At 42.6% G+C, this 10671-nt stretch overlaps 1 protein-coding gene across 5 annotated transcripts in view; it reads left to right on the forward strand.

Annotated features, from left to right (window-relative positions):
• Nucleotides 1–10671, forward strand: part of MYBPC1 (myosin binding protein C, slow type) — a 112055-nt gene that overhangs the window by 60508 nt on the left and 40876 nt on the right. For all 5 annotated transcript variants that reach the window (XM_019544730.1, XM_019544733.1, XM_019544729.1 and 2 more), the window contains 5 exons: nt 2269–2374; nt 2723–2889; nt 4705–4867; nt 6553–6659; nt 8668–8801. In XM_019544730.1, coding sequence (XP_019400275.1) covers nt 2269–2374; nt 2723–2889; nt 4705–4867; nt 6553–6659; nt 8668–8801 — 677 coding nt within the window. The remainder of the gene's footprint in view (nt 1–2268; nt 2375–2722; nt 2890–4704; nt 4868–6552; nt 6660–8667; nt 8802–10671) is intronic.

A 10671-nucleotide genomic window follows, 5' to 3' on the forward strand; every position in this document is an offset into this window, starting at 1 on the left:
CTTTCCTGCCATGGCAGGGGGTCAGACTCAATGATCTACTCAGGTCCCTTCCGACCCTACTAACTATGAAACTACATGAGATGCTGACTGCACAGTTGTTACTGCTCAGTCATTTAGTACTTGCATAACCAAGTACTAAATGACTACGCAGTAACCGGTGTTACTGTGTAGTAGTATACCAGCACAGTTGCCTAGTGAAGTCTACTGCGCAGTAGTGTTGTGTGGCATGAAACATGATAAAATGCTGCTGCACAGCAGTAACAACTTACTGTGCAGTCAACATCACCAAAAAGCCATTTGGGGATGCTACTGCACAGTAGATTTGGTTACTGTGCACTCATTTAGTACTTGTGTATGCAAGTAATAAATGACTGCACGATAAAAACTGTGCAGTCAGTCTCTCATGTATATGAAGTGGGTGCATCTATGCATGTGCTTTACTGAGGAGCTGACTAATTACCTCCACAGTAAAGCACCACTATCTACAAGGGTGGCGCTATTAAGCTGGAGTAAACTAATTACCTCTGCCATGGGATAACACTGCCTGACACAAGTACTATTCTATGGCAGTTATTTAGTAGGGCTGTGTGAAGCTTCAGGTGCTGATTCAATTTGGAGGAGATTAGGACTGATTTGACAGCCAAATCTCCGAATCCAAATCGAATCAGGAAATGAATTAAAAGGTCCAAAATGATTTGAAGCTTTCTGAACTGATTCGGAAAAGATTTGGAGAACTTCAGAGATTCAGGCAGTCTCTGCTCACTGCTGCAGGGAGCTGGACCTGGACTCCATCTTGGTAAGTAGTGGGCAGGGGAGAGGGGGCTGGAGGAGGCGGAAGGGGACCATGGGGGGACCTCCACCAGGCTCCATCCACCGCCTGCTCCCCCAGCCCCCCTAAGTGTCCCCCCGACCCTCATCCACTCTCCCAACCCCGCCCCCCCATGACTGCCCAACCTGGCCCCAGCTCCTGGCTCTTAAAAAAAAAAAAAAAAGCCCCACACTCACCAGATGCTGCACTGGCCTCAGGGCTTCTGGGGGCTAATGGCAGAGCCTCCCATGCAGCATGGGGCAGAGTGGGGCAGCAGGGATTACCCCCTGCCTGGCAGAAGCCAGTGAGTGGGGCTTTTTTTTTTAAAGAGCTGGGAGCTGGGGCCGGGAGAGAGGGTGGGGGGTGGGAGCTCATGACAGAGCCCCTCATGCAGCATGGGACAGTGGGGTGTAGCAGGAATTGCCCCCTACCTGGCAGCAGCTGGTGAGTGGAGCTTTTTTTTTTCAAAGACTGGGAGAGCCAGCAGGGGATGGGGCCTATCTGATTCAGAGATTTGGCCAATTTGGCAGTGGCCAAATCTCTGAATCAGATTCAGCCAAATTGAATTACCGAATCACTGTCCCCCAAATCGGCCAAATCCGAATCCAAAGCGAATACTAGCCACTTAGCACAGGCCTATTATTAAGTGTGTTGCAACGCATGTATAGATGGTGAATGGGGTGGCTGGGGCATAAGGGTGCTACAGTGTGGGCCTTCCTGTTGGCTAGCTGCACATAGCACCCTCATGCCCCAGCCAGCCCCTCCAAAGCATGTTGAGGTGGGGTGGAACAGCCTTGGGCCAGCAGACTGACTCCTCGAGCCCTCTGCCAGCCAGGGCTGTGCCATCCTGGCTCAACATACTGCAGTCCCAGGTGCACATATAAACATTGTGCCCAGAAGTAATAAAATTCTGCATGAACTGCACCAGAGGTTATTCATGCGTACTAATTTCATGTGTAGATGTGCCCAGTGTCTTTTAAAATGTATGCACTAAACAGGCAGACTTTTCTCTTACTCTTAAAATGGATGGGTTAAACCCTATAAGGATATAGTATTATAATGCCACATCATCATGCCATGTCCAATGTGCCACCTGAGGAAAATGCTGTGCTGGGAGAAGGAATCAAGGGGAGAAGACAGTACATTGCAGATTTTGGTGTCTGTCCATAAGCAACTTATATTGGCAAACTGCCAGTCAAAGGGATTGAGAGAGAGTTTTATTCAAACCAACTCAGGATTTTGCAATAAGTGTGCCTGCTGTTTATGCATAGGCCTGCTTCTTTCTGATTTCAAGTAGAAAAAAACTGCAGTAACTGTTGTGCTCACCAATACTCTTCTGAAGACAATTGATCTTAGTTCGAATTTCTTTCTTAGAATCATTTTTCCTCATAACACTTTTTTTTTCTTTTTCATATAACTTTGTTTCTCAAATTGTAAAACCATATCTTTTCTCACCATAGAGCCGCCAATATTGGTGACCAAGGCCCTGGAAGATACGAATACCTATGTTGGTGAAAGAGTAGAATTAGTCTGTGAAGTATCTGAAGAAGATGCAAATGTGAAATGGTAAGCCACTTCTGGCTGCCCTAGAGTAAACATTGGTTTCCTAAAAATGAAGACTGTAGTGGCTTAGGGCAAACAAGGAAGGCCATCGCCTATGTAACCAAACCTGAAATGTAGTTTAAAATATCATAAAAATAATGTTTTCCAAAATATTGAGACAATAACGTTCTTTTAGTGTAATGACTACATTAATGAATTAGTTCATTTAAATCTTTCCTGTTTGCTCTACCTCCTCCAAAAGCTTCTCTAAATCTTTTCAGTTCAGAAGATGTCCATTCATATTGAAGTTACCCAATACAGTATTAGAATGGTACGTTTTTTGGGAAAATAAGATTTGTTATCTTCGATCAGGTTTAAGAATGGAGTGGAGCTAGGCAATGAACCTAGATCTCGCTACCGACTTAAAGTTGAGGGTAAAAAACACACTCTGATTATAGAAGAAGCTACAAAAGCTGACACTGCAACTTATTCAGTAATGACAACTGGAGGACAATCAGCTGCTAAGCTTTCAGTTGATTGTAAGTACTGGACATCTTTTCTATATGTGAATGTTTACTCCTGATAACAGATTTACCATCATCTACTGGTTTTCCTAGTAGAGTATTACTATTTGCCTATTCCTAGGAGTCTATGGGGAAATCTAAACATACTGATTTTTCTGTTGCTACCATCTAAGATGAATATATTGCATGTCTTTCTTCTGAGCATTATTTTAATTAATAGGTAATTAAGTAGGTCACATCAGTTTTTTTCCTATCTAAATGCTTGCTCACTGGAGCATGAAATTTTCAAGAAAATAGAATTCTACAGGAAAAGTTTCTGCTTACCTTAAAACTTTTTCAGTTATTTGGAAAACCAAAGGAAAAGGTTTTCAGTCAACACCAGAGAAGGTTTTTGTTTTCTTTTTTTTCAAAAAAAAAGTTAAAATGTTCCAACCAACTCTGTAATTAAGTTATAAGTATTGCTAAAGGCACTAATGCTCCTTGTCCTGCACCCATACACTTGTCACTATCAAACAAGACAAAAACAATGTTGGAATATTTCCAAAAAATAGATAAAATTAACTTTTGGGGGGTTGTACAATATGTATTTTTATACTTTTTAAGCTAAATGTATGCATAGAATTTCATTGCAGTGAGGGTCAGTGTGGAAGGTATTACAAAATACTTTTACTTATTTTGTAAATGTAGTGCATTTATTACAAACTTCAGCTCAACAAAGTTCACTGCCTTCCTTGTGGACACATTGAAATAAATTCAGATCTGCAGTATTTGCATTTTCTGATGAGTCTATGTCAATAAATCAAGATGCTAGCTTGCGTGAGTATGGGTAGCTGTGAGAACTGCTGACATTTTTCACCAGTCTGAATCTGGTCTAAGCTTCAACTGGGAGGAAGTAACTTTACAAGTTATCTGTCTTATAAGCAGTCACTGTTATACATGAAATAGAATTATATTAAGAACACAAATTTAAGTGAGCAAATGTGACAAAAAGGTGGTCATCAATTGCTGTTTTTGTTAGGGAGGACAAGGGATAAATAGATCTTGAACCTGAACTGTCCCATAGAGTTGGTTTCTTACTGACACATTTTGGAAGAAGCATATTTTGGACTGAAAAATTCTCTATGCACCTGAATTTAGGTTTCTGCACATGTTCAGGCGTATCTCAGTCTGAGCAGCTAAGTACTTAAACTCTGTTGCAATAGAAGCACAAGGCAAACTTGTTCCTAAATCCCAAAGGAACCCTGTTCTAGTAGGTATGGTCTGAGCACATGTAACACACAGCACTGAGTTCAACATAAAATGCAGCTGCTGTGCACTAAAGCATGGTGCAGTATGGGTGGTTACTTTGCCATGCATGTGGCAGCAATATGTAGACCCATGTGATGACGACATCACTGTAGCACACTGTATGGTGACATAGCACACCACTATGTCACCGTAGGGTGACATGTAGACGTGCCCATAGTCATTTTCATAGAAAATGATGGTGACATTTGCTCTGTTGGTTACATAGCGGGAAAGGCTCCAATGAAGAGTAGAGAGTGCTCTATTCTAACCTATTCTATAGTTTGATGGTTCGGGCACTCTGTCAGGACATAAGGTTGTGGGTTTGGATCCTCTCAGACTAACGAAGACCTGAAACTAAGACTGCCCACTTCCTCTTTGAGTACTCTAACCACTCGGAAAGGATTCTGTTTATTGAATAGCATAGCATCTGATCTGCAACCTCAAGTTAGGCAACTCATTACAGCGGTTAGTAGCAGCTCACAGATAGAATCATGAATTGTTATTCAACATCAGCACTAATTTCTATGGTTTTGTTTTCCTAAGTGAGACCACTGAAAGTAATACATGCACTAGAAGACCAGACTGTAAGGCTTGGGCAAGATATCAACATGAAGTGTGAAATATCTGAGAACATACCAGGAAAGTGGTACAGAAATGGTCAACCTCTTCTACCTAGTGACCGTGTAAAAATATATCACAAGGGAAGGTAGGCATGTTACTTAGAATGGGCTGGTTTGTAATAGGAGGGCATCATCAAGATATATTTTCTGTGACTTGTCATCTGATATCTTTCCACTCTTCACCTTTAGCACTCGTATATATTTATACTTATTTCCGTGTTTTTCTTGCATACAACACATACCTTCCCCCTCAAAAATGCAGCTGTGCTGGGTGAAGAAATATGGTAACAACAGTTTATGCTGCTAAAATTCTGTCAGGCAAAAATGAAAGTAATTGTGCACACAATCCCCAAGAAACAGAATAACGAGCAGAGTTATCTCCCTAGCTACTGCTACTGAATAGGGCTGTGCGAAGCTTCAGTCCCTGATTCAATTTGGCAGAGATTCAGCCTGGTTCAATGGCCAAATCTCCGAATCTGGATCAAATCAGAGGACGCTTTAGTCTCTCCAAATCAAATCAGAACCCTCCAAATCGATTTGGAGACATTTGGGGATTCCGACATAGACACAGTTTTAAATGTTTTTTCTACATACCTCTAGGTACTAGGTGGCTCATGAATGCTGCGATGCTGAGGCGCATTGAGCGCGCTTGGCAGCAGACCCAGAAGTGGACCAGAAGAACTTCCGATCCACCTCTGGGTCTACCAGGGAGCATGCAAGGGGGCCACCCTGCACCCCTCCAGCTCAGTGACTGGTGCCTCCTGGGTCTGGGAGGGCACCCAGGGTACCCCCACAGCCAATTGCCGAGCCAGAAGGGGCATGGGGCGGGGCCCTGGCGCACTCCCTGGGGGACCCGGAAGTGGACTGGAAGTACTCCTGCGGGACACTCCATCTGCCCCAGCAATGCAGCAATCACAAGCCACACTGGTACCGTGCTGGTACCTCAAAGAAAAAACATTTAAAGCTGTGTCTATGTCTGAATTGCTGATTCTCCTAATCAGCATCGAAACTTCAGATTTGGATTTGGCTGAATTGAATCAGGGACAGTGATCTGAATCCAGAAATTGATTCACTGTCCCTGATTCTGGCTGAACCCAAATCAAATAGCACCTGCTTTGCATACTCTTACTACTGAGTTGCTACAACAAAGGATCTTTTTATTTCATTCTACTTTTAAAAACAAGGTGCACATCTTACTTTGGAGTGTGCCATATATATGAAAATATGCTATTGCAGAGCAGGATTTATTAGCTATCAGTTTACTTTTTGTCTTCCATTTTGGTCAGTGTGTTCAAGTTGGTAATGAGCCATAATGGAGTTTCATAATGTAGCTCCATTTAAGAGATTCATATTGCTTGAAGTTTCTATTGCACTTACTGTGGAGAATGGAGTACAAGGTTAAAACAAGTATTAGAACTGGTAGAAAAAAATGCAGTTTTAATTTTTCTGTTTCTTGGGTTATTTCTGGACCATTTCCATATACTATGCACAGAATTTGCATTCCTGCCTATGTGAGTTGTGTATGCATTTGAAATCGGTCAATGCTAGTACTCCTCATTTTCTAGGAAGCCTGTATATTATTTTCACCATTTTAAAAAATGAAGGGAAACATCTTCAAGCATATTCATGAAATTTAGAATTTTTAGCCAGAAACCTCAAAACTAAGCCCAGATTTGATGAACTTGTAACTTAAGATATAATAATATCTTCCTTATATCTGCCTACAGTCTACTCAATATAATTCAATGGATTGCTTCTTTATTTTTCATAGAATCCACAGGTTGACTGTATCAAACTCCCTTGTTGAAGATGAGGGTGAATACACTTTTGTACCAGATGCCTATAAAATCGACATACCATGTAAAGTTCATATTGTAGGTAAGTGTATGGTGCATCAAATTATAAAGTTTTATTTTCTTTGACTTTTGGAAAGTGAAAAATGAATACCATATGAAATATCTAGATTTTCATCAGGAAGTCTTCAAATACTTATGCAGTCTAACAATTAGGCAATGTTCAAGTAAAGTAGAAAATATTTTATCACAAATCATGGATGCCTTATGGTTTAAGGGTTTGATCCAGAGCCCCTTCAAACTACAAGAAAGGCTCCCACTGAATTAAATGCAAGCATTAAGATATTTTTAAAACATCTTCTGCTGGCCCTCTTTGCAACGTGTTATGAGAGCTGAATGCAGCATAGTGTTCTTTGAAAAGCTGACTTACCATATTTACTGCATATATGGAAAATTTATAAATTTGTTATAATTTTCCAGGCATATAAATAATGATCAGAAGTTTGCCATGAATTTGTCCCCCTACCACTGTTACAGGAGGGAAAATAGATCCGGGGGGGGCGGTGTTAAGTAACCCTCTTGACTTGTACCTCCCCCCCACACACACACAGTTTCTTCCCTCTGCAGCTGGTTCTCCTGTGTCTTTACTGCCAGACACTGGAGGCAGATAGAACTGACAATTTTTGCCTGACCTGGCCACAGAAAGTAGTTTATAGCCATGACCAAACACAAGTGCATGGCTGCAGACAGTTTAAAAATGGCCAGTTGAGTGAAAATCTAAACCCTCATTGCATGAGGGGTCAAATGAAGATATTTCAAAACAGCATCTTCTACAACTTCTGTCTGTGCTACCTGCCAGCCTGTCACTGTTTTCAGAATGGAAGGTGGGGAAGAGAGTGGAGGGAGTTCAGTCGGGGGGGTTTTCATCTGCTGGTGGAAGGTGGAGTGGGGTTCCCAAGGGAACCCCAAGAATGACCTCCCTCTGCTCCCTTTCCCTCCCCCCCCATTATGAAACAGGGCAGGCTGGGAGAGAGGCGGGGATGTTGCTAGAGGAAACCAGTTGCAGGTTCCCAGCCAGTAGCTAGATTCCTGCCCACCCTGGAACCAACAGTGAACTTCTGTTTTCTTGGGCAGAACATTGTAACTCAAAACACTTCCTGCAAACGTTCTCAGTTATAGCAGGGAGCTGTACTTCTGTCTGCACTCCCTGCTTACCCCGAGCACCTGGAAGTGAGGAGCAAATTTGAAAACACTGCTACAAGTTTTAGCACAGGTGAAGTTTCTTTGTGTGCAACTATAAGATGAGGGGCTTTCCCCCCTCCCCGCTGAGCTGAAAAAAATTCATCTTGTATTTGAGTAAATATGGTATTTCAAAAAATGACTTGTTTTTTTTTTAACAAGAATAGTGATACTGTTACACAGTACCCCACATACTAAGTATATGAAGCATCATTCATTTGGTTATTTTTTAAAACAACATTCATTCAATGTATGAGACTCGGTTAATCCAAATTCAGTCAATCAGACAAAATACATGTATTACTTAGCTTAGCTTTTCAAACAGAAGTAAAATATCATAGCAAAGGTACACAGTTTATAATCACTGGGCCACAGGTTAGGTATTATCCAGCCTTCCTCTTGAAACTGAGCCACTGCACATTGTATTTAATATTCAGGATGAATGGATGGAGAGCAGTGAGGAAGTTTCTACCCCACTGGTAGCAATGTCCAGGCTAGGACTCAGGACCTTATCTCTTCTACAAGGGCATCCATTTCCTGCACCCACATATCTCCCTCTTTTGGCTGCCCGGGAGGACAGCTTTTAAAGGAGGGCTGGAGAATGGATTGGATAATGCCTAACCTGTGGCTTGGTGGCTCAAGGACCATGCTGGAAAGTCAGAGATTTTTTTGCAAAGAAAATGCAGTTGAATTGAAAACATCAGAAAAGCACATAAATGAGGACTAGTCTTTAACTTCCTATCTACAGTCTAAAAGGTTAGTATTGCAGAAGTACATCCATGTCACTGTCTTTATCAAAATGTTCTCTTAGTGTGACAGCACTATAATGGACTTGGTAATATCTTCATTTTCAGATCCACCTAAACTCCATCTGGAAGGTCTTGGTGAAAATAACACAGTGACAGTTGTAGCAGGAAATAAATTACGACTTGAGATCCCAGTCTCTGGAGAGCCAACTCCAAAAATTATGTGGAGTAAAGGGGAAAAGGTATGGAAATTAATGCTACTGTATCCTTATTTCTGCAACCTGGTATAAAGACTTTTCTTCTCAAACAGACTTTGGCTTGATGAATCAGTAAGTTTTAATTGTTTCTGTGGCTCTGGCCCTGTGAAAATATTATAAGGAGCCATTTACTGCATTACATTTTGTCTCCATAACTTCTTGTTCAAAGAAAGGCAATTATACATATATTTTATCTATCTGGGTATGGCTAGGTGTTACATTTCAGCTCCCAGACTACTCCACTGGGCCATACAGTCTAGGGAGGAGGTGAGTAGTTCTCAGTGCTAAAAGAATGGGTCAGGTATAGGGATGTCCGAAGCTTCGTTTGCTGATTTGATTTGGTGGAGATTCAGCCCGATTCAATGGCCAAATCTCCAAATCTGAATTGAATCAGGAGACCCTTTAATCTCTGAATCGAATCGGAACATTCTGAATCGATTCAGAGAGATTCGATGATTTGGGCATAGACACAGCTTTAAATGTTTTTTCTACATACCTCAAGGTACCAGGTGGCGAGTGAATGCTGAGATGCTGGGCCGGATGGAGTATCCCACAGGTGCATGGGGGAGTCCCCAGCACATTCAGCAGTGGACCCAGAGGTGGACCCAGAAGCACTTCCAATCCACTTCTGGGTCTGCTGCGGAGCATGTGGAGGACCCCTCCCCCCATTCCCGGCTCAGCGACTGGTGCCTTGTGGGTCTGAGGGGGTACATGGGGTCCTCCCATGGCCAATCGCTGAGCTGGTGGTGCATGGGCGTCCCCCCGGCATGCTTGGTGGTGGATCCTAAGTGGACCAGAAGTAGTTCTGGTCCACTTCTGGGTCTGCCACCAAGCACGTAGGGGAGCCCCCCTGTGCTCCTGTGGCACTTTCCATCCTCCCCAGCATTGTAGCATTCACAATCCATGCCTGGTACCTCGAGGTTCCTGGACAGGCTCAGCAAATGGGCGGACGAGAACCTGATGGTGTTTAACACCGAAAAATGTAAGGTTCTCCACCTTGGGAAGAAAAATCTGCAGCATCCTTGTAGGCTTGGCAGTGCTACGCTGGCTAGTACGGTGGAAGAAAGAGACTTGGGGGTCATCATTGACCTGTTACCAGATTCGCCCGCTACTTTGGGGTGTGCTTATTTATTAGGACTACGGTCTTGGTAATTCTATTAATGTGCTGCTTGTGTTGTGTTTCTATATGGAGCTGTATCTCTCCCTTCTGCAAGCCCTCACCCCCAATGGAGCCATCTTGCAGGACTCAGTTCGGTTCCTGAGCTGGGTTCCTCCAGTCCCCAAATCAGTCATACACACAAACACACACAGATTAATGTGATACTCCTGTCCTGGCCCAGTTGATCAGCCTGGGTTCATATGCCAAGAATCAGTTCATCAGAGCAACAATAACTATAGTCAGACACAAGCACACAGTTAAACAGAATACCTCTGAATCCAGCTGGGTTCAGCCTCATGGGCCAGCCTTCAGTTCATTAGGGCGTGTCTGAGCCAAACTGGGTCAATCAGCCTGTACAAGCTGATCCCCTTATGTATTTCAAACTCAGCACGTCCCAATCTTTTAGCCTCTTGATGAGCAGGCCCCACAGTATTTTTGGGCTTCACAGGGATCTTTAGCTTAGGTAAAAGAAGCATTGCTGCACAGCAAGTGGAGAAGGAGAAGTAAAGAAGGGAAAATATACCCAGTTACCACCAGTTTGATTATAAAAGTTATTTATTGGTAAGTATATGAAATATACAATGGCACTAGCAGTAATAGACATGCAAAGGAAAAACAAACACAAACAGTTACAGTATTACCCTGGTTTCACTAAGTATTTGGGGAAACTTAGCTCAAGCTTAACTAATACAGTTC

The sequence above is a fragment of the Crocodylus porosus genome, unplaced genomic scaffold (assembly GCF_001723895.1).
Source record: "Crocodylus porosus isolate Cpor-Errol unplaced genomic scaffold, CroPor_comp1, whole genome shotgun sequence".
Classification (NCBI taxonomy): Eukaryota; Metazoa; Chordata; order Crocodylia; family Crocodylidae; genus Crocodylus; species Crocodylus porosus.